At 47.3% G+C, this 23,643-nt stretch overlaps 1 protein-coding gene across 1 annotated transcript in view; it reads right to left on the reverse strand.

Annotated features, from left to right (window-relative positions):
- The window catches only part of enox1 (ecto-NOX disulfide-thiol exchanger 1), a 980,064-nt gene that overhangs the window by 851,055 nt on the left and 105,366 nt on the right, over positions 1-23,643 (reverse strand). Inside the window, exon 5 of the mRNA XM_086006510.1 lies at positions 16,401-16,634. Within this exon, the coding sequence (XP_085862636.1) occupies positions 16,401-16,634 (234 nt within the window). The remainder of the gene's footprint in view (positions 1-16,400; positions 16,635-23,643) is intronic.

Consider the following 23,643-nt stretch of genomic DNA (forward strand, 5'->3'; position numbering starts at 1 on the left):
GGAGGTGATAAGTCGCCAGAGTGCAGAAAACATGGTGAGTGTTCTGAATAGAATGACCTCTCTGGAGGAGCGATGGTCATCTATTGAACAGAGAAACCAGACCTTCATGGAAGTCCTTCTGAGTAGGACTGCCAGTGCAGATACGGGACCCCATGGCCCTCCTGATGTGCAGCAAGGTGCTCTCAAGCCACTTGCAAGCACTGAGGGGGACCTGACCCATGAGAGGGAAGTTGGTGGCAGACATCAAGGAAGTGGGGGCTCCTCTCCAAGCGCTCACACTTCCATGCCACTGCAGAGCCCTCGGTCAGAGCCCCACCAGAGTCCACACCCATCTGAGATCGGCGACTCAACCCCTGCACAGCCACAGGAGCAGCAGACTGTTGACGAGCCCTCACAGGTTCGCAACACCAGAGGACGCCCACCAAAGGTGTCGAGACAGGAGCAGCAAGAAAGTGAGCAAGGGGCCTCCACATCTGCTGAAGCCACAGGGGAAGCACCATGTAGGAGCACGCGTAAGAGAAAGATACTGCACAAATAGTCACAAGGGTAGTCACTTGGGTGAAATTTGATGTTTTATGTTAAAAAGCCATCAAATGATTACTGTAAATAAAAAATCTGATGGCTACTACTGTTATTGTGGCGTGCGTCTTTTCGCGAATGGGACTTCCACATTGAGGGCTGAGGATTACTTGGTATATGCCTCAGTTGAGGAAGTGCTCAGTGAAGGTGGCAAGAGGGGTTTCCCAGGAGGTCACACTGGAGTCATAGAGCCATAAGGTCATAGAGTTATACAGCACAGAAAGAGGCCCTTCGGCCCATCGCGTCCGCACCAGCCATCAAGCCCTGTCTAATCTAATCCCATTTTCCAGCATTTGGTCCGTAGCCTTGTATGCTATGGCATTTCAAGTGCTCATCCAAATGCTTCTTGAATGTTGTGAGGGTTCCTGCCTCTACCACCCTTTCAGGCAGTGAGTTCCAGATTCCAACCACCCTCTGGGTGAAAACATTTTTCCTCAAATCCCCTCTAAACCTCCTGCCCCTTACCTTGAATCTATGCCCCCTTGTTATTGACCCCTCTACTAAGGGGAAAAGTTCCTTTCTATCTACCCTATCTATGCCCCTCATAATTCTGTACACCTCAATCAGGTGCCCCCTCAGCCTTCTCTGCTCCAAGGAAAACAGCCCCAGCCTGTCCAGTCTTTCTTCATAGCTGAAGCGCTCCAGCCCAGGTAACATCCTGGTAAATCTCCTCTGCACCTTCTCCAAAGCAATCACATCCTTCCTATAGTGTGGTGACCAGAACTGCACACAGTACTCCAGCTGTGGCCTTACCAGCGTTTTGTGCAGCTCCATCATAACCTCCCTGCTCTTATATTCTATGCCTCGGCTAATGAAGGCAAGTATCCCACATGCCTTTTTAACCACCTTATCCACCTGTTCTGCTGCCTTCAGGGATCTATGTACATGCACACCAAGGTCCCTCTGATCCTCTGTCTTTCCAAGGGTCTTACCATTCATTGTGTATTCCCTTACCTTGTTAGTCCATCCAAAATGCATCACCTCACACTTTTCAGGGTTAAATTCCATTTGCCACTGATCCGCCCATCTGACCAACCCATCTATATCGTCCTGTAGCCTGAGGCTTCCCTTCTCGCTATTTACCACCCCACCAATGTTCATGTCATCTGCAAACTTACTGATCATACCTTTTACATTCACATCCAAATAATTAATGTAGACCACAAACAGCAAGGGACCCAGCACCGATCCCTGCGGTTCCCCACTGGACACAGCCTTCCAGTCACAAAAACAACATTCCAACATCACCCTCTGCCTTCTGCCACTAAGCCAGTTTTGGATCCAATGTGCCAAGACACCCTGGATCCCATGGGCTCTTACCTTCCTGACCAGTCTCCTATGCGGGACTTTATCAAAAGCCTTACTGAAATCCATGTAAACCACATCCACTGCACTACCCTCATCCACACACCTAGTCACCCCGTCGAAAAATTCAATCAAATTGGTCAGACATGATCTTCCCTTGACAAAGCGATGCTGGCTATCCCTAATTAATCCTTGCCTCTCCAAGTGGAGACTAATTCTGTCCCTCAGAATTGTTTCCAATAATTTCCCTACCACTGATGTTAGGCTCACTGGCCTGTAATTCCCTGGTTTTTCCCTACTACCCTTCTTGAATAATGGTACTATGTTAGCTGTTCTCCAGTCCTCTGGCACATCCCCTGTGGCCAGAGAGGTTCTGAAAATTTGTGTCAGAGCCCCTGCAATCTCCTCCTTTGCCTCACCTAGTAGCCTGCGATACATCTCGTCCGGGCCTGGGGATTTATCCACTTTTAAGCCTGCTAAAATGGCTAGTACCTCCTCCCACCCGATGCTAATGTGTTCAAGTATATCACAGTCCCCCTGCCTGATTTCTATGTCTACATCGTCCTCCTCCATAGTGAACACAGATGCAACAAATTCATTTAAAACCCCACCTACATCTTCTGGCTCAACACACAGCTTGCCACTTTGGTCCCTAATGGGCCCTACTCTTTCCCTAGTTATCCTCTTGCCCTTAATATACTTATAAAACACCTTAGGATTTTCCTTTATATTGCTCACCAGTGTTATTTCATGGCCCCTCCTCGCTCTCCTAATTTCTTTATTAAGTATCCCCCTGCACTTTTTATACTCCTCTAGGGCTTCCTCTGTCTTTAGTCCTTTGTATCTGCCAAAAGCTCCCCTTTTTTTCCTAATCCATTCTCGTATATCCCTTGACATCCAAGGTTCCCTGGGCTTGTTGGTCCCACCCTTGACCTTTATGGGAACATGTTGCCATTGTACTCTCTCAATTTCCTTTCTGAAAGACTCCCATTGCTCCGATGTGGATTTTCCTTCAAGTAGCTGATCCCAGTCCACATTGGCCAGATCCTGCCTTATCATATTAAAATCGGCCTTCCCCCAATTTAGAACCTTTATTTCCGGTCCATCTCTGTCCTTTTCCATGACTACCTTAAATCTCACCGAATTATGGTCACTGTCACCAAAGTGCTCACCTATTAACACATCTACCATTTGCCCGGCCACATTCCCTAGAATTAGGTCCAGTACCGCCCCCTCTCTTGTAGGACTTTCTACATGCTGGCTCAAAAAGCTCTCCTGGATGCACTTTAAGAATTCTGCACCCTCTAAGCCTTTCACACTCTGACTATCCCAGTTTATATTGGGGAAGTTGAAATCTCCCACTATTATTACCCTATTATTTGCACACTTCTCTGAGATTTGCCTACATATCTGTTCCTCTATCTCCCCCTGACTGTTTGGGGGCCTATAGTACACTCCCAGCAAAGTGCTTGCCCCCTTTTTGTTTTTAAGTTCAACCCATGTGGCCTCATTAGAGGAACCTGTTAATATATCATCCCTCCTTACAGCAGTAATTGACTCCTTAATTAATACTGCGACATACCCTCCTCTTTTACCCCCCCCCCTCTGTCTCGCCTGAAGATTCTATACCCCGGAATATTGAGCTGCCAGTCTTGCCCCTCCCTCAACCATGTCTCCGTGATAGCAACAATATCATACTTTCATGTGTTCATCAACAACTTCAGTTCATCCACCTTATTCGCAAGGCTCCTTGCATTAAAATAAATGCCATTCAGCCTTGCCCTACTCCCTTGTGCCGCTACATATTTGCTCTGCCTTCCAGTCTGACTTGTTTTTTCCTCTATATTTGGCTGTACATCACCCCCTATTATAGCTCCACTCTGTATCCCATCCCCCTGCCAAGTTAGTTTAAACCCCCCCGAACAGTGCTAGCAAACCTCCCCGCAAGGATATTTGTTCCGTTCTGGTTCAGGTGCAACCCGTCCGACTTGTACAAGTCCCACCTTCCCCAGAAGCAGACCCAGTGATCCAGGAAACTAAAGCCCTCCCTCCTGCACCAACTCTTTAGCCACGCATTCATCTGCTCTATCCTCCTATTCCTATACTCACTAGCACGTGGCACCGGGAGTAATCCAGAGATTACAACCTTTGAGGTCCTGCTCTTTAATCTGCTACCTAGCTCCCTAAATTTTTGCTGCAGGACCTCATCCCTCTTCCTACCCATGTCGTTGGTCCCAATGTGAACCACGACCTCTGACCTCTGGAGATGGGTGTCAAGCTCCAAACTTCCACAGCTGTGGTTATGCCTTCTAAAAGTTCCCCCAGACCCGAGACAACAAATTTCCGCCATCTGCAAATGATGGCTAACCAAATATTTTATTTAATGGTGGAGCTGCAGCTAATAGTCAGCAATCCAATTGTGCCCCCGCCAGGTTTCACCGTCGTGTTTCAGAACAGGCATGCTTCACGTTGGAAAAGGGTTAAAAGCACCAAGGCCTATCAAAATGGCATTACAAAGGCAATTTAGTGCTTGTTAAGGGCCTTAACGGCCTACCCCACCTCTTGGAGGCGGGACGGAAACGGGACCAGTAGACACGATTTAATGAAAATTGATTGGAGGCGGGATGGAGGCGGAGTTGGGCCCGCCCACCAGTTTTTGCAATTTTAACCCCCCACACGCCTCCAATCCCGCCTCAACGGCCTGATGAAAATTGAGCCCATAGCGTCAAATACAAACAGAGAAAGATAAAGTGCATGTACTGCAATGCTCAAAATGCGGGAACTAAACTGAGGAATAAGAAGCAATTATGTCACAGGGAGCTAACAGCACTTACAGAAACCGAGTGGAAAATAAACATTTTGGATTATAATATTTTTAGGAGGGACAATATAGGTAAGCAAATGTGAAAATATTGGTGAAAGGGGGAATTCATCCTGCAGAGAAAACTGATGTACACAGTAACAAAACTATTCTTCTAGGAGATTTTAGTAACCCACTCATTGATTGGGACAGGGAGGGAGTAAATGGAAAAAATAGGATGAAAGTCCTAAAATGTGCAGAGGACTCCTTTCTAAAGCAGTATGTTTGTATACCTACAAGGGGAGAGGTGTTGCTAAATCTAGTTATGAGCAAGAAAATAAATCAGGTAGATGAACAAAATCCGGATGAGCACCTCAGAAGTATTGACTATGGGCAGAACTTTCAACTTCAGCAGGGGTGTAAAACGGCCGATATCGGATAGGAAAATAGGCGGCCAGTCTGATATCACCTGTCTCATGCCCATGCTGAAGTTGAAAGTCCCGATGCATAATTTGATCAAATTTCAGATCCAAATAGAAAGGGAAGAAAATGAGAACAAAAAAAGGCACCAGATTGAAATAAGGCAGAGTTGAGAAAGATGAGAAGGGAGTGAGCTGAGGTGAGGCACACGGGACTGTAGGTTAACAATAGAATAATTTTAAAAAGGAGATTGCAAAGTTCCAGAATAAATATCAACCACTCGAAAAAAATTACAAGATTCTGGACACTGGATAAATTAAGAGGTTAAAAACAAACTAAAACAGAAGGAGAGGGCATATAGGGCCTGCAGGTATGATAACATTGATAAAAATAAAAGAGAATGAGAACATAAGGAAAGAGATTGAGAAAGGGATAAGGAAAGCAAGGAGGGAGTATGAAGAGAGAATATCAAAATATTCCACAAATATATTGGTAAAAGGAGAATTGTTCTATGTGAGACTAGACCCGCAAGAGGAGAAGATAGTGAGTTAGTAAAGCATAAGCAGAGATTGACGGGGATATTTAACAAGTACTTTGCTTTAGTGTTTACAATAGAGAAGAATAATGGGAAGGAAGTCAAGCCCGGATTGACATAATAAAAACAAAAGAAGCTAAGAAGCTAGGAACTGTGGAGCGATAGAGATTTAGGAGTCCATGTACAGAAATCACTAAAAGCTGGTGAACAGGTACAAAAAGTAATTTAAAAGGCTAATGGAATGCTAGCCTTTATCTCAAGAGGGCTGGAAAACAAAGGGGTAAAAGTTATGTTACAGTTATATAAATCTCTAGTTAGACCGCATCTGGAGCACTGTGTTCAGTTCTGGGCACTGCACCTCAAGAAGGATATATTGGCCTTGAAGGGGGTCCAGCGCAGGATACCGGGGCTACAAATTATGAGGACAGGTTGCATAGACCAGGCTTATATTCCCTTGAGTATAAAAAATTAAGAGATGAACTAACTGGAGTGTTTAAGATGATTAAAGGGTTCGATAGGGTAGAGAGAAAAAGGAACTCTTTCCTCTGGTAGAGAATCCAGAACAAGGGGACATAATCTTAAAATTAGAGCGAGGCCATTCAGGGGTGATATCAGGAAGCAATTCTTCACACAAAGGGCAGTGGAAATCTGAAACTCTCTCCCCCAAAAAGCTGTTGAGGCCGGGACCATGGAACATTTCAAAACTGAGACTGATAGATTTTTGTTAGGTAAGGGTATTAAGGGTTATGGAACCAAGGCGGGTAAATGGAGTTAAGATACAGATCAGCCAAGAACTAATTGAATGGCGGAACAGGCTCGAGGGGCTGAATGGCCTACTCCTTTTCCTATGTTCCTAAAGATAAAATTGTTGTTATAACATTTTCATTCTTTGGAGATGTTGAACTCTTGCTGTCTCAATGGGGCTTGTGGGAAGAGGTGGGAGGTCAGATATCTGAGGACCAGTGGAACAGTATCCCATGAGAAATATATAGGGTTTCATTGTCATTCAAAGCAGAGACAACTGGAAAATTCAATATTATACTTACCTTATCCATGTGTATTTCCATCACTGGAACCCTTCAGTACCTGGTTATGTCAGAACAGCTGTTGGGAACAAGCCCATAATGGGTTGTCCATAATCAGGGTAACCACTGGCCCAACCCATTTTCATTGCATGAAGGGACTCCCATTGGAGGCCTCTCTGGATTTGGAAATGGATTCCACCTCAACTTCCTCCCCCCATCAAGATTTAATGATTTCAACATCAAAGAAAGGTAAGCATTTCGGGTCTCATGTTTTTAGTCTCTGCAACAGAGCATGAGGGGATCCGCAAACCTTGCATCAACTACTGGACTTGCTTTTCAATCACCTCTCATTTACTTCATCATTTGTTGGTTACCAGACTGGATTTCCTACATTGTAACAGTGACTACACTTCAAAAATACTTAATTGGCTGTAAAGCACTTTGGGATGTCCTGAGGTCATGAAAGGTGCTATAGAAATCCAAGTCTTTCTTCCTTTTCTCCTTTGGACCATCCGCATATTTCTGTTCTGATTCATTGCCAAGAACCATTACCATTGTAAGGTGATATGAACCAGGCTAATTGCAATCTCTACTCTTGATTCACTCTCGAGCATAGTGAACATTTATTTGCTATTACTATGAGAGAGAAATTTAATTGCACTATTTATGTCCTAGTCTTTAGGCAAATTATTAAATTATCCACAGTAATCTCTATTTTGCATCTCTCTAAGTCAAGTGTCTCAATATCTATGTTCCCATTGTAAATGTTTTTATTGTGATAGCCGTATCATTTCTTTAAAGGGACACAGATTGTAGAATAAATGTATAGTTATAGCAAAAAACTGCCAGTGGAAATAAGGAACCATTGATGGAAAAGCTCCCTGGACCAGCAGGAAAATCACAGACTGTAAATAGGTCTGGAGAAAATCAAACAAGATGGGCACAAAGTAGGTAGACCACCAGGGAAATTAGACACTACAGACACACAGGTCCATCTTGACCACAAGGGAAATTGAACTGCATCAGTGCATAGTCCCGTTCCATTAGCAGAGAAATCAGGCACCACAGTTCTGTAGATCCACTACACCACCAAGCAGCTTGCACTCTTCATTCACAGATCCACTTGGACCACCAGGGAAATAAACACCACACTAATATACTTACAGTAGACACACTGCAAGAATAGATACTACAGACACTCAACAACTAGACAACGGGAGACCGATAGATGAAACATTTGCTCTCTCTTAGTGGCTGGCAGCAAAAGTCACAGTGAAGTACACAGTTTTTGAGACAATAATAACAAAATGGCATAATCCATGACAATAGAATATGAACAAAACAACAAATTCTCCCATTGAGTATACGTGGCATCTTTTCGGTTGGGAGATATGCACTGGGGAATGGGGAGCCATTGGAGGTTGCCTCCTGTAACTTCTCTTCCACTTCCAGCTCAGTGTCCCCAATGCCGCAGGGTGTTTGTGATACGAACAATTGCATATAAGTGCAAGTTGTTTCTGTCCATTTAATGTAGAAGAGCAGTTGGACCCAATTTTGTCTGGGTTGCAGTAAGACCCATATAGCCAAAGATTGTGTGCTTGTTACAAAGTGGAGAGGTGAAGTACGAGCAGCCATTGCTATCTTTGCTTTCCTTGATGTCCAAGCAAGTATTGAAAGGTGAAATAAAAAGAAAAACTGCTGGAGATACTCAGCTGGTTAGGCAGCATCTGTGGAGAGAGAAACAGAGTTATTGTTTCAGGTCGATGACCTTTCGTCTGAACTGGAAAAAGTTAGAGATGTGACGTGGTTTCAGTAAGTGCAGAGGTAGGGAAAGGGGGGAGGGGAGGAAAGAACAAAAGGGAAGGTCTGTGATGGGGCGGAAGGCAGGAGAGTTTAAAAGACAAAAGGGATGATGGTGCAAGGCAAAAGAGGGACAATAAAAGAAACAAAAGATGGGTCTAGAAGAGGTGTAAATGGCAACAGCAGAACCATTACCAGCACCTGTTGTCCAAAACAAATGGCTACAGCCTTCTGGCCTCAACATTGAGTTCAACAATTTTAGATCATAACCACTTCTCCCATTTTTTTGGACAGCAGGTACTGATTCTATTATTCCCATTTACACCACTTCTAGACACATCTTTTGTTTCTTTACTTGTCCCATTACCACCCTCTTTTGCCTTACACCATCATCCCTTTTGTCATTCAATCTCTCCTGCCTTCCATCCTATCACAGACCTCCCCTTTTGTTCTTTCCTCCCCTCCCCCCTTTCCCTACCTCTGTTCTTGCTTCAAACCATGTCACATCTCTAACTTTTTCCAGTTTGGATGAAGGGTCTTCGACCTGAAACGTTAACTCTGTTTCTCTCTCTACAGATGCTGCCTGACCTGCCGAGTATTTCCAATATTTTCTGTTTTTAATTCAGATTTCCAGCATCCGCAGTATTTTGCTTTTTCTTTTGAGTGTTGAAAGCTGATGCATTTTGGGAAAACTCAAAAGTGATATAAAAGCTTAATTGAAATAAGATTTAATGGTAAAAAAATATATAAATCAATGAAGTTCTTCAACTTTTTATCTCTTCACATGTTGTATTTACACTTGCTCTGAAGTGGAGCTTTGGAATTGCGTTTCCCCACTCGTTCACCGTAGCTTCAATGGAAGAGCTGTGGAAACCTGGGGAAAATGAATGCCATCTATGCCGTTGTTCAGTGGTTATGCAGCTCTTCGCTGAAGTTACAGCGGGTGAGTGGAAGAACCCCAGCGGAAGCTCACCCCAAGGAATTTAAAGCTACTGTCAGAATCGTGCCCCAAGTTTAACTCAATATAAATGTTGCATGCTCCTCAGTTGTCTGCAGAACTGCTGTTGAACAAACACAGACTGCGTTATTTGTTCAGTTATGTGTGCAACAGACAGAACAGCGGCGATTTTGCCAATGGGGGCGCGTTGGAGGCGGGACTGCTGCTTGTCCAGTTTTAGTCCCACCTCCATCGACTTGTGACCAACCCACGCTATTTATCCTTGATTGACCATGTTAAGCCCGCCCAACAGACTTAGCAGGCCAATTAAGGGGAAGCCGGTTACAGAGAACGTCAGCGTATGACGTTTCATCTGTCAAAAATTTTTGACAGATGAATTGTCATCGTTTGACAGCTCTGTGAAGCTGTCAAACACTGACATTCTCTGTTGTTTGATGAGTCCTTGTATTCAAGGCTCATTAAACCTCTTTCTTTAGCAGAAATTAGATGGTTATTGCATTGGAGAATGCAGCAGCCATCTGTCATCTCTGCCGGTGAGATGCGAGACTCTCCGCATCCCCAAATGTTGAAGCCTGCAGGAAGAAACAAATGTAAGTAAACATTTTCTATCACTTTCCACTCACCTCACATACTTACCTTTCCATACTTGCACACATCACTTACCTTCACAGCGCACTTTTGCACCCCTCCGACCCCCCCAGACCCACTGCTCGCCTCGGTGACCCTTGCGGGGTTTCCCGACGTCGGGAAGCCCACACCGCTGGTGGAAAAATGGGGATAATCCTCTTAACTGCCTGTTAACTACCTGTTAACAGGCAGTTAAGTGGCTGTCCCATCCTCTGTCGTCGAATTACAGTATGCAGATGACGCTTGCGTCTGCGCTCACTTGGAGGTCGAATTCCAAACATCGTCAACACCTTCACTGAAGCATACGAGAGCATGGGCCTTACATTAAACATCCGTAAGACAAAGGTTCTCTACCAACCTGCCCCCGCCACACAGTACTGCCCCCCGATTATCAAAATACACAACAAGGCCTTGGACAACATGGACCACTTTCCATACCTTGGGAGCCTACTGTCAACAAGGGCAGACGTCGATGATGAAGTGTGTGTGACAGTGTGTGTGTGTGACAGTGTGTGTGTGTGACAGTGTGTGTGTGTGTGACAGTGTGTGTGTGACAGTGTGTGTGTGACAGTGTGTGTGTGACAGTGTGTGTGTGTGTGTGTGTGTGACAGGGTGTGTGTGTGACAGTGTGTGTGTGTGTGACAGTGTGTGTGTGACAGTGTGTGTGTGTGACAGTGTGTGTGTGTGTGACAGTGTGTGTGTGACAGTGTGTGTGTGTGTCAGTGTGTGTGTGTGACTGTGTGTGTGTGTGACAGTGTGTGTGTGTGACAGTGTGTGTGTGTGACAGTGTGTGTGTGTGTGACAGTGTGTGTGTGACAGTGTGTGTGTGTGTGACAGTGTGTGTGTGACAGTGTGTGTGTGACAGTGTGTGTGTGTGTGACAGTGTGTGTGTGTGACAGTGTGTGTGTGTGACAGTGTGTGTGTGTGTGACAGTGTGTGTGTGACAGTGTGTGTGTGTGTGACAGTGTGTGTGTGTGACTGTGTGTGTGTGTGACAGTGTGTGTGTGTGACAGTGTGTGTGTGTGACAGTGTGTGTGTGTGTGACAGTGTGTGTGTGACAGTGTGTGTGTGTGTGACAGTGTGTGTGTGACAGTGTGTGTGTGACAGTGTGTGTGTGTGACAGTGTGTGTGTGTGTGTGTTTGTGTGTGACTGTGTGTGTGTGTGTGACAGTGTGTGTGTGTGTGTGTGTGTGACAGTGTGTGTGTGTGTGACAGTGTGTGTGTGTGACAGTGCGTGTGTGTGTGTGTGTGTGTGACAGTGTGTGTGTGTGTGTGTGTGACAGTGTGTGTGTGTGACAGTGCGCGTGTGTGTGTGTGTGTGTGTGTGACAGTGTGTGTGACAGTGTGTGTGTGACAGTGTGTGTGTGACAGTGTGTGTGTGACAGTGTGTGTGTGTGACAGTGTGTGTGTGTGACAGTGTGTGTGTGTGTGTGTGTGACAGTGCGTGTGTGACAGTGTGTGTGTGACAGTGTGTGTGTGACAGTGTGTGTGTGTGTGTGACAGTGTGTGTGACAGTGTGTGTGACAGTGTGTGTGTGTGACAGTGTGTGTGTGTGACAGTGTGTGTGTGTGTGACAGTGTGTGTGTGTGTGACAGTGTGTGTGTGTGACTGTGTGTGTGTGTGACAGTGTGTGTGACAGTGTGTGTGTGTGTGTGTGTGACAGTGTGTGTGTGACAGTGTGTGTGTGTGTGTGACAGTGTGTGTGTGTGTGTGTGTGTGTGTCTGACAGTGTGTGTGTGTGTGTGTGTGTGTGTGACAGTGTGTGTGTGTGACAGTGTGTGTGTGTGACAGTGTGCGTGTGTGACAGTGTGTGTGTGTGTGACAGTGTGTGTGTGTGACAGTGTGTGTGACAGTGTGTGTGACAGTGTGTGTGTGTGTGACAGTGTGTGTGTGTGTGTGTGTGTGACAGTGTGTGTGTGTGTGACAGTGTGTGTGTGACAGTGTGTGTGTGTGACAGTGTGTGTGACAGTGTGTGTGTGTGACAGTGAGTGTGACAGTGTGTGTGTGTGTGTGTGACAGTGTGTGTGTGACAGTGTGTGTGACAGTGTGTGTGTGTGTGACAGTGTGTGTGTGACAGTGTGTGTGTGTGTGACAGTGTGTGTGACAGTGTGTGTGTGTGTAACAGTGTGTGTGACAGTGTGTGTGTGTGTGACAGTGTGTGTGTGACAGTGTGTGTGTGTGACAGTGTGTGTGTGTGTGTGTGTGACAGTGTGTGTGTGTGTGTGTGTGTGTGTGACAGTGTGTGTGTGTGTGTGTGTGTGACAGTGTGTGTGTGTGACAGTGTGTGTGTGTGACAGTGTGTGTGTGTATGTGTGACAGTGTGTGTGTGTGTGACAGTGTGTGTGTGTGTGACAGTGTGTGAGTGTGACAGTGTGTGTGTGTGTGTGTGACAGTGTGTGTGTGTGTGTGTGTGACAGTGTGTGTGTGACAGTGTGTGTGTGACAGTGTGTGTGTGTGTGACAGTGTGTGTGTGTGTGTGTGTGTGTGTGAGACAGTGTGTGTGTGTGACAGTGTGTGTGTGTGACAGTGTGTGTGTGTGTGAGTGTGTGTGTGTGTGTGTGTGACAGTGTGTATGTGTGACAGTGTGTGTGTGACAGCGTGTGTGTGTGTGTGTGACAGTGTGTGTGTGACAGTGTGTGTGTGTGACAGTGTGTGTGAGACAGTGTGTGTGTGTGTGTATATACACATATATATATATATGCATGTGTGCATATAGAGTCATAGGGCAGGATTTTCATTGGGCCGTGGAGGCGGGATTGGAGGTGTGTGGGGGGTTAAAATCCCGAAATCGGGGGTCACGAATCCATCCTGCCCCCAACCCGCCTCCATGCCAGTTTCAAAGGAGGCGGGTACCCGACCCGCACTGGGATCCGCCTCACTGAGGCGGGAAGGGGATTAGTGCCAATTAATTGCCTGTTAACAGGTAGTTAACAGGCAGTTTTTAGCCTAATCCCTATTTTCATTTGTGAAATGTGGGGTTCGCGACGGCTCCAAACCACGCCAAGTTAGCGAGGCGGACCGTCGGGATGAAGGGCTTGGAGGGGTCGAGATGTCCGGTGTTCAGGTGAGTGATGGGTGCATGAGTGCAAAGGTAAGTGTGTTTGGTGTGTGTAAAGTGTTTAAAGAAGTTTTACTTCCATGTACTTACCTTTACAGCCTTCCTTCCTTCAGGTCTCGGGAGTCTCTCATCTCACCAGCACAGAAAGCAGAATGGCCGCGAGCTGTCAAAAGTTCCAGCATTCAACTTTCTGTTCCGGGGAGATCTCTAAATCATCCTGAGAGGAAGGAATTAACCTGGAGTACAGATTGTCAGTGTTTGCCAGCTTCAAACAGCTGTGAAACACTGATATTTCATCTGTCAAAAGGTCTTGACAGATGAAATATCAATCTGTGACGTCACCTGTTGCCGGGTGGCCCTTAATTGGCCTGCTGAGCCTACTGGGCGGGCTCAACAAGGTCAATCAAGTCAAAATCACGTGGGTTGGCTAGAACTCGATGGAGGCAGGACAACAACCCCGAAAGGTGTCGTCCCGCCTCCTCAATGAAAATCCAGCCCTATAGAGTAATACAGCACAGAAAGAGGCCCTTCGGCCCATCGTGTCCGCACTGGCCATCAAGCCCTGTCTATTCTAATCCTATTTTCCAGCACTTGGTCCGTAGCCTTGTATGCTATGGCGTTTCAAGTGCTCATCTAAATGCTTCTTGAATGTTGTGAGGGTTCCTGCCTCTACCACCCTTTCAGGCAGTGAGTTCCAGATTCCAACCACCCTCTGGGTGAAAAAGTTTTTCCTCAAATCCCCTCTAAACCTCCTGCCCCTTATCTTGAAACGATGCCCCCTGGTTATTGACCCCTCTACTAAGGGGAAAGTTCCTTTCTATCTACCCTATCTATGCCCCTCATAATTTTGTACACCTCAATCAGGTCCCCCCTCAGCCTTCTCTGCTCTAAGGAAAACAACCCCAGCCTGTCCAGTCTCTCTTCATAGCTGAAGCGCTCCAGCCCAGGTAACATCCTGGTGAATCTCCTCTGCACCCTCTCCAATACAATCACATCCTTCCTATAGTGTGGCGACCAGAACTGCACATAGTATTCCAGCTGTGGCCTAACTAGCGTTTTGTACAGCTCCATCATAACCTCCCTGCTCTTATATTCTATGCCTCAGCTAATGAAGGCAAGTATTCCATATGCCTTTTTAACCACCTTATCTACCTGTCCTGCTGCCTTCAGGGATCTATGTACATGCACACCAAGGTCCCTCTGATCTTCTGCCCTTCCTAGGGTCCTACCATTCATTGTGTATTCCCTTGCCTTGTTAGTCCATCCAAAATGCATCACCTCACACTTTTCAGGGTTAAATTCCATTTGTCACTGTTCTGCCCATCTAACCAACCCGTCTATATCGTCCTGTAGCCTGAGGCTCCCCTCCTCGCTATTTACCACTCCACCAATTTTCGTGTCATCTGCGAACTTACTGATCATACCTCTTACATTCATATCTAAATCATTAATGTATACTACAAACAGTAAAGGACCCAGCACCGATCCCTGTGGTACACCATTGGACACAGGCTTCCAGTCACAAAAACAACCTTCAACCATCCCTCTCTGCCTCCTGCCACTATGCCAATTTTGGATCCAATGTGCCAAATTGCCCTGGATCCCATGGGTTCTTACCTTCTTGACCAGTCTCCCATGTGGGACTTTATCAAATGCCTTACTGAAGTCCATATAGACTACATCAACTGCACTACCCTCATGCACACACCTAGTCAACCCCTTGAAAAATTCAATCAAATTGGTTAGACATGATCTCCCCCTGACAAAGCCATGCTAACTATCCTTGATTAATCCTTGCCTCTCCAAGTGGAGACTATTTTTGTCCCTCAGAACTTTTTCCAATAATTTCCCTACCACTGATGTTAGGCTCACTGGCCTGTAATTCCCTGGTTTATCCCCGCTACCCTTCTTGAATAATGGTACTACGTTAGCTGTTCTCCAGTCTTCTGGCCCCTCTCCTGTGGCCAAAGAGGTTCTGAAAATTTGTGTCAGAGCCCCTGCAATCTCCTCCCTTGCCTCACACAGCAGCCTGGGAGACATCACGTCAGGGCCTGGAGATTTATCCACTTTTAAGCCCGCTAAAACCGCTAGTACATCCTCCCTCTCAATACTAATTTGTTCAAGTATATCACAATATGCCTGCCTGATTTCTATGCGTGTGTGTGTGTGTGTGTGTGAGTGCATGACAGTGTGTGTGTGACAGTTTGTGTGTGTGACAGTGTGCGCGTGCGGGTCTGTGTGTGGGGGGCCTGTGTGTGTGTGTGTGTGTGTGTGTGGGTCTGTGTGTCTGTCTGTGTGTGTGCAACTGTGTGTGTGTGTCTATGTGTGTGTGTGTGTGTGTCTGTGGGGGGCTCTGTGTATGTGTGTGTGTGTGGGTCTGTGTGTGTGTGTGTGTGTGTGTGTGTGTGTGTGTGTGTCAGTGTCTGTGTCTGTGTCTGTGTGTGTGTGGGTCAGTGTCTGTGTGTGTGTGTGTGTGTGTGTGTGTATGGGTCTGTGTGTGTGTGTGTGTGGGGGGGTCTGTGTGTGTGTGTGTGTGCATCTGTGTGTGTGTGTCTATGTGTGTGTGTGTGTGTGTGTGTCTGTGGGTCTGTGTGTGTGTGTGTGTGTCTGTGGGTCTGTGTGTATGTGTGTCTGTGGGTCTGTGTGTGTGTGTGTCTGTGGGTCTGTGTGTGTGTGTCTGTGGGTCTGTGTGTGTGTGTGTGTCAGTGTGTGTGTGTGTGTGTGTGTGTGTGTGTGTGTGTGTGTGTGTGTGTGTGTATGGGTCTGTGTGTGTGTGTCTGTGGGTCTGTGTGTGGGTCTGTGTGTGTGTGTGTGTGTGTGCATCTGTGTGTGTGTGTCTATGTGTGTGTGTGTGTGTGTGTGTGTGTGTGTGTGGGGGGGGGTCTGTGTGTGTGTGTGTGTGTGTCTGTGGGTCTGTGTGTGTGTGTGTCTGTGGGTCTGTGTGTGTGTGTGTGTTCAGCTGAATGAAGAATGTTCTATTTATCTTTTGAAATTCAAGCACATTAACATCTGATAGAATTTACGCATGGCCAAAAACAATTTCCTAAAAGTCACATGTTTGAGAAGAAGTCCTGTGAATCAAGTGTGTCTGTTTGTTGTCTGTGTTACATTAGATATTCACATTGTTTAGAAAAAATATTTTTAAGGCTGTTCTCTCAACTGTGCAATGATGATTGTCTGCTGCACTTGTCTCCTGCTAAATATACTGACAGAAGATGAAGTTAGAATTGAATGTGCGCAGTCCTTGAACAGCACAGTTTAACACTGTTTGAATGGAATATATTCAGGAGTACCTTTGAGTTTCTCAGCCATTAGGCTGGCTTCATGCTCTGAATAGTGCACGATCGGTGCAGGAGAGGGTGGCCTCAGATGTTCATCCTCCAACATGCGTCGGTGACGTTGCTCTCGCGCAAACATCCGCTGCTTACACTCCCACTCATAGAAATCATCTCTAGCCTGAGCAAAGTCCACGTGCAGGCGGCCTGTGTCCTTCTTGTCTGTGCTAGATCCCAGCCTCATGCGATAGCCTGAATGTGAACAGAAATCCTTAGAAACTAAACTAAATCAGTGGTGTTAGTTGTTAGGGTTTAACAACAGAGTGGGCAATGTCACCCGCAGCAGTACGATCCCTAACACTGGGCACATGATTCCCACATTACAACAGTGACTACACTCAAAGGTAATTCATTGGCTGTGAAGCTCTTTGGGATGTCCTGAGGTCGTCGTGAAAGGTGTGATAGAAATGCAAGTTCTTTCTTTTCTTTCTTGAAAGAATGTGTGCTTTACTTTGAATTTTCTTTTGTCGTATTTTGCGTATGATTTCTTGCACAGGTTATTTTTCTCAGAATCCCTCCAGTGGCCCCTCTAACCCAGTTGGCATCACCTCCGTCCAGATCATCTGGACGACAGATGGGACAGAGTTGTCACTGTCCCAAGAGATGAGATGGGTGGCAGTGCACAGCTGGGGCCTGCTCAACTCACGCCAACTCGAAAACCATGGAAGGGAGCAGGAATGGTACTGTGTGAGAAAACAATTCAACTCTCTTTATTACATATACTAGCTGGAGTGCCCGGCAGTGCCGAGGGTTTTTTGAGGGCATGTTATGAAAAAAGTAGAAATCATTTTTATATATATAAATGAGTTTGTCTGTCTGTCTGTCTGTGTGGGAAGGAGAGAGAGAGAGAGAGGGCAAGAGAGAGAGAGAGACTGGGGGGGAGAGAGGCCCGGGGATCGACAGAGAGACTGGGGGGAGAGAGAGACTGGGGGGGAGAGAGCGACTGGGGGGGAGAGAGAGAGAGAGACTCGGGGGGGGAGAGAGACTGGGGGGAGAAGAGAGAGACTGGGGGGGAGAAAGAGAGAGAGACTGCGGGTGAAGAAGGGCAGCTGCCATTTTGTGAGGTCGGCGGGAAGTTCCCTCACCCTCTCTCTCTCCCTCCCTATCTCTCTCCCGACCCTCTCTCTCCCTGCCCCTGTCTCTCCCCTCTCTCTCTCCCTGCCTCTCTCTCTCCTTGCCCCTCTCTCTCCCTGCCGCTCTCTCTCCCCACCTCCCTCCCTCTCTCCCTCCCTCCCCTCTCCCTCTCTCTCCCTCTCCTCTCCCTCCGACTCACCACGGCACCAGAACGGAGCATATCCGACACGGGAAGTCCGGGTGCCCATCGCTCCGAAGCGAGCCCGGGGTTCCTCATGGTTAACGTGGCGGGCCTTTGGACCCGGTTGGCCGGGCGGCAGTGGAACGCCTTTTGCTCCGGACTCCCGTGTCCGATATCAGTCGGGGACGGCTCGTGTGAAAGCCCCGGTTTTCCCAGTCCCGCACTCACGGCATGAGAGAGAGGGGGAAGGAGAGAGAGAGAGAGAGGGAAGGAGAGAGAGAGAGAGGGAAGAAGAGAGGGAAGAGGAGAGGGAAGATGAGAGAGCGAGGGGGGGGAAGGAGAGAGAGAGAGAGAGAGAAATATTTTGAGCTTCAGGCCCGGCCGGTCTGCAATGGCCGCCACTCACCTCAGTAACGGCAGTTTGAAGGATTAGGCCCCGCCCACAAACGCCATGAAACGCCCCCCGTGATGCACCGATTGGTCAACCATCAGGTCACTGAACTGCAGGATTGGTCAACCATCACGTCACTCAATGCTAATGAGTGGTAGGATTGGTCAACCGCTAATCAGCTGATTTTTTCCCTTTTTTGAACGTTTTTTGTCTACTGTCCGAACAATTTTTGTCTGACCAAAAAGTAAAGATGCCTAGTAGACTCACCTAATCATAAGCTTTCTTTTGATATAACATATATGTGTAGGTACGCTCTATAACTTTTGAGTGATGCCCGGACAGACAGACAGACAGACAGAATTTTCTTTTATATATATAATATACTAGCTGGGGGTGCCCGGCGGTGCCGAGGCTTTTTTGAGGGCATGTTGTTGTTGGAAGAGAGAGAGGGAGCGACTGGGGGGAAGAGAGAGAGGGAAGGAGAGAGAGAGGGAAGGAGAGAGAGAGAGAGAGAGAGGGAAGGAGAGAGAGAGAGAGAGAGAGGGAAGGAGAGAGAGAGAGAGAGAGAGGGAAGGAGAGAGAGAGAGAGAGGGAAGGAGAGAGAGAGAGAAGGAGAGAGAGAGAGAGAGAGAAGGAGAGGGACCCCTATGGCCATCTCCCTTTCAACCAGGTTTACCGCTTTGGATACTGTTGGGGGGGATGACTTATCAGGGGAAGGCAGCAGCAGCCAACTTCCTGGCACTGGGGGTGCTCCTGCTGCCCAAAAAGGGAGGAAAAAGAGTGGGAAAGCATTAGTGGTAGGGGATTCTATAGTTAGGGGAACAGATAGGCGTTTCTGTGGCCGTAGACGTGAATCCAGGATGGTTTGTTGCCTCCCTGGTGCTAGGGTCAATGATGTCACTCAGCGGCTGCAGGGCATTCTGGAGGGGGAGGGTGAACAGCCAGAGGTCGTGGTCCACATTGGTACCAACGACATAGGTAAAAAGAGGGATGAGGTCCTGCAGCAAGAATTTAGGGAGCTGGGTAGAAGATTAAAGAGCAGGACCTCAAAGGTTGTAATCTCTGGATTACTCCCGGTGCCACGTGCTAGTGAGTATAGGAATAGGAAGATAGAACAGATGAATGCGTGGCTAAAGGGATGGTGCAGGAGGGAGAGCTTTAGTTTCCTGGATTACTGGGTCTGCTTCTGGGAAAGGTGGGACTTGTACAAGTCGGACGGTTTACACCTGAACCAGAGGGGGACCAATATCCTTGCGGGGAGGTTTGCTAGCACTGTTGGGGGGGGTTTAAACTAACTTGGCAGGGGGGTGGGATACAGAGTGGAGCTATAGTAGGGGGTGATTTACAGCCAAATACGGAGGAAAAAACAAGCCAGCTGGGAAGGCAGAGCAAATATGTCAAGGCAAAAGGCAATATGGCAAGGCTGGAAGGCATTTATTTTAATGCAAGGGGTGTTGCAAATAAGGTGGATGAACTTAAGTTGTTGTTGAACACATGGGAGTACGATATTGTTGCTATCACGGAGACATGGTTGAGGGAGGGTCAGGACCGGCAGCTCAATATTCCGGGGTATAGAATCTTCAGGTGAGACAGGGGGGGGTGTAAAAGGGGAGGGAGTGTTGCAATATTAATTAAGGAGTCAATTACTGCTGTAAGGAGGGATGATATATTAGCGGGTTCCTCTAATGAGGCCATATGGGTAGAACTTAAAAACAAAAAGGGGGCAAGCACTTTGCTGGGAGTGTACTATAGGCCCCCGAACAGTCAGGGGGAGATAGAGGAACAGGTATGTAGGCAAATCTCAGAGAAGTGCAAAAATAATAGGGTAATAATAGTGGGGGATTTCAACTTCCCCAATATAAATTGGGATAGTCAGAGTGTGAAAGGCTTAGAGGGTGCAGAATTCTTAAAGTGCATCCAGGAGAGCTTTTTGAGCCAACATGTAGAAAGTCCTACAAGAGAGGGGGCGGTACTGGACCTAATTCTAGGGAATGTAGCCGGGCAAGTGGTGGAAGTGTCAGTAGGAGAGCATTTTGGCGACAGTGACCATAATTCGGTGAGATTTAAGGTGGTCATGGAAAAAGACAAAGACGGCCCGGAAATAAGGGTTCTAAATTGGGGGAAGGCCGATTTTAATATGATAAGGCAGGATCTGGCCAAAGTGGACTGGGAGCAGCTACTTACAGGAAAATCCACATCAAAGCAGTGGGAGACTTTCAGAAGGGAAATAGAGAAAGTACAACGCCAACATGTTCCCGTAAAGGTCAAGGGTGGGACCAACAAGCAAAGGGAACCTTGGATGACAAGGGATATACAAAAATGCATTAGGAAAAAAAGGGGGGCTTTTGGCAGTTACAAAAGACTTAAGACGGAGGAAGCCCTAGAGGAGTATAAAAAGTGCAGGGGCATACTTAAAAAAGAAATTAGGAGAGCGAGGAGGGGCCATGAAATAACACTGGCGAGCAAAATAAAGGAAAATCCTAAGATGTTTTATAATTTTATTAAAGGCAAGAGGATAACCAGGGAAAAGGGTAGGGCCCATTAGGGACCAAAGTGGCAATCTGTGTGTAGAGCCAGATGATGTAGGCGGGGTTTTAAATGAATTTTTTGCATCTGTGTTCACTATGGAGCAAGACGATGTAGACATAGAAATCAGGCAAGGGGACTGTGATATACTTGAACATATTAGCATCGAGAGGGAAGAGGTACTAGCGGTTTTAGCAGGCCAAAAAGTGGATAAATCCCCAGGCCCGGACGAGATGTATCCCAGGCTGCTGTGTGAGGCAAAGGAGGAGATTGCAGGGGCTCTGACACAAATTTTCAGAACCTCTCTGGCCACAGGGGATGTACCAGAGGACTGGAGAACAGCTAACATAGTACCATTATTCAAGAAGGGTAGCAGGGATAAACCAGGGAATTACAGGCCAGTGAGCCTAACATCTGTGGTAGGGAAATTATTGGAAAAGATTATGAGGGACAAAATTAGTCTCCACTTGGAGAGGCAAGGATTAATCGGGGATAGTCAACATGGCTTTGTCAAGGGTAAATCATGTCTGACCAATCTGCTTGAATTTTTTGAGGGGGTGACTAGGTGTGTGGATGAAGGAAATGCTGTGGATGTGGTATACATGGACTTCAGTAAGGCTTTTGACAAAGTCCCGCATAGGAGACTGGTCAAGAAGGTAAGAGCCCATGGGATCCAGGGTGCCTTGGCACATTGGATCCTAAACTGGCTGAGTGGCAGGAGGCAGAGGGTGATGGTCAAAGATTGCATTTGTGACTGGAGGCCTGTGTCCAGTGGGGTACCTCAGGGATTGGTGCTGGGTCCCTTGCTGTTTGTGATCTACATAAATGATTTGGAGGAAAATGTAAAAGGTATGATCAGTAAGTTCGCATATGACCCGAAAATTGGTGGGGTGGTAAATTGCGAGGAGGAAAGCCTCAGGCTAAAGGACGATATAAATGGGTTGGTCAGATGGGCGGAAAAGTGGCAAATGGAATTTAACCCTGAAAAGTGCGAGGTGATGCATTTTGGACGGACAAATAAGGCAAGGGAATACACAATGAGTGGTAGGACCCTAGGAAGTACAGAGGGTCAGAGGGACCTTGGTGTACATGTACATAGATCCCTGAAGGCAGCGGAACAGGTAGATAAGGTGGTTAAAAAGGCATATGGGATACTTGCCTTCATTAGCCGAAGCATAGAGTATAAGAGCAGGGAGGTTATGATGGAGCTGTACAAAACGCTGGTAAGGCCATAGCTGGAGTACTGTGTGCAGTTCTGGTCGCCTCACTATAGGAAGGATGTGATTGCTTTGGAGGGGGTGCAGAGGAGATTCACCAGGATGTTACCTGGGATGGAGCGCCTCAGCTATGAAGAAAGACTAAACAGGCTGGGGTTGTTTTCCTTGGAGCAAAGAAGGCTGAGGGGGGACCTGATTGAGGTGTACAAAATGATGAGGGGCATAGATAGGGTAGATAAAGAGGAACTTTTCCCCTTAGTAGAGGGGTCAATAACAAGGGGGCATAGATTCAAGGTAAGGGGCAGGAGGTTTAGAGGGGATTTGAGGAGGAACTTTTTCACCCAGAGGGTGGTTGGAGTCTGGAACTCACTGCCTGAAAGGGTGGTAGAGGAAGGAACCCTCACAACATTCAAGAAGCATTTGGATGAGCACTTGAAATGCCATTGCATACAAGGCTATGGACCAAATGCTGGAAAATGGGATTAGATTGGACAGGGCTTGATGGACGGCGCAGACACGATGGGCCGAAGGGCCTCTTTCCGTGCTGTATAACTCTATGACTCTATGACTCTATGAGAGAGAGAGAGAGAGAGAGAGAGAGGGAAGGAGAGAGAGAGAGAGGGAAGGAGAGCGAGAGGGAAGGATAGAGAGAGATGGAAGGAGAGATGGAAGGAGAGAGAGAGAGAGGGAAGGAGAGAGAGAGAGAGAGGGAAGGAGAGAGAGAGGGAGAGAGGGAAGGAGAGAGAGAGAGGGAAGGAGAGAGAGAGAGAGAGAGATGGAAGGAGAGAGAGAGGGAAGGAGACAGAGGGAAGGAGAGAGAGAGAGAGGGAAGGAGAGAGAGAGAGAGAGGGAAGGAGAGAGAGAGGGGGAAGGAGAGAGAGAGAGACTGGGGAGAGAGAGAGAGAGATACTGGGGGAGAACAGAGAGAGAGAGATTAGGGGGAGAAGAGAAAGAGAGAGATTGGGGGAAGAGGGAGAGACTGGGAGTGAGAGAGAGAGAGAGAGAGAGACTGGAAGTGTGAGTGAGAGAGCGAGAGAGCGAGAGATGGGAGTGTGAGCGAGAGTGGGAGAGTGTGAGAGAGAGTGGGAGTGTGTGAGGGAGAGAGAGAGACTGGGAGTGTGAGAGAGAGAGAGACTGGGAGTGTAAGAGAGATAGAGAGAGAGAGAGAGACTGGGAGTGAGATAGAGAGAGAGACACGGAGTGTGAGAGAGAGAGAGAGAGAGACTGGGAGTGTGTGTGAGAGAGAGAGAGACTGGGAGTGAGAGAGAGAGAGACTGGGAGTGAGAGAGAGACTGGGAGTGAGAGAGCGAGATTGGGAGTGAGAGAGAGAGAGAGAGAGAGACTGGGAATGTGAGAGAGAGAGAGAGACAGACGGAGTGTGAGAGAGAGAGAGGGTGTGAGAGAGAGAGAGAGAGAGTGGGAGTGTGTGAGAGAGAGAGAGAGAGAGAGAGAGAGGGAGTGTGTGAGAGAGAGAGATTGGGAGTGTGAGAAAGGGAGAGATTGGGAGCGTGAGGGAGGGAGACGGGGAGTGTGAGATTGAGAGAGATTGGGAGTGTGAGAGAGAGAGAGATTGGGAGTGTGAGAGAGAGAGACTGGGAGTGTGAGAGACAGAGAGAGAGATTGGCAGTGTGAGAGAGAGAGAGACGGAGTGTGAGAGAGAGAGATTGGGAGTGTGAGAGAGAGATTGCGAGTGAGAGAGAGAGAGAGATTGGGAGTGTGAGCGAGAGAGAGAGATTGGGAGTGTGAGAGAGAGAGAGATTGGTAGTGAGAGAGAGAGATTGGGAGTGTGATAGAGAGCGACTGGGATTGTGA

The sequence above is a fragment of the Somniosus microcephalus genome, chromosome 14, assembly GCF_052327205.1.
Source record: "Somniosus microcephalus isolate GS21.2 chromosome 14, FLI_Smic_1.0, whole genome shotgun sequence".
Taxonomy (NCBI): domain Eukaryota; kingdom Metazoa; phylum Chordata; class Chondrichthyes; order Squaliformes; family Somniosidae; genus Somniosus; species Somniosus microcephalus.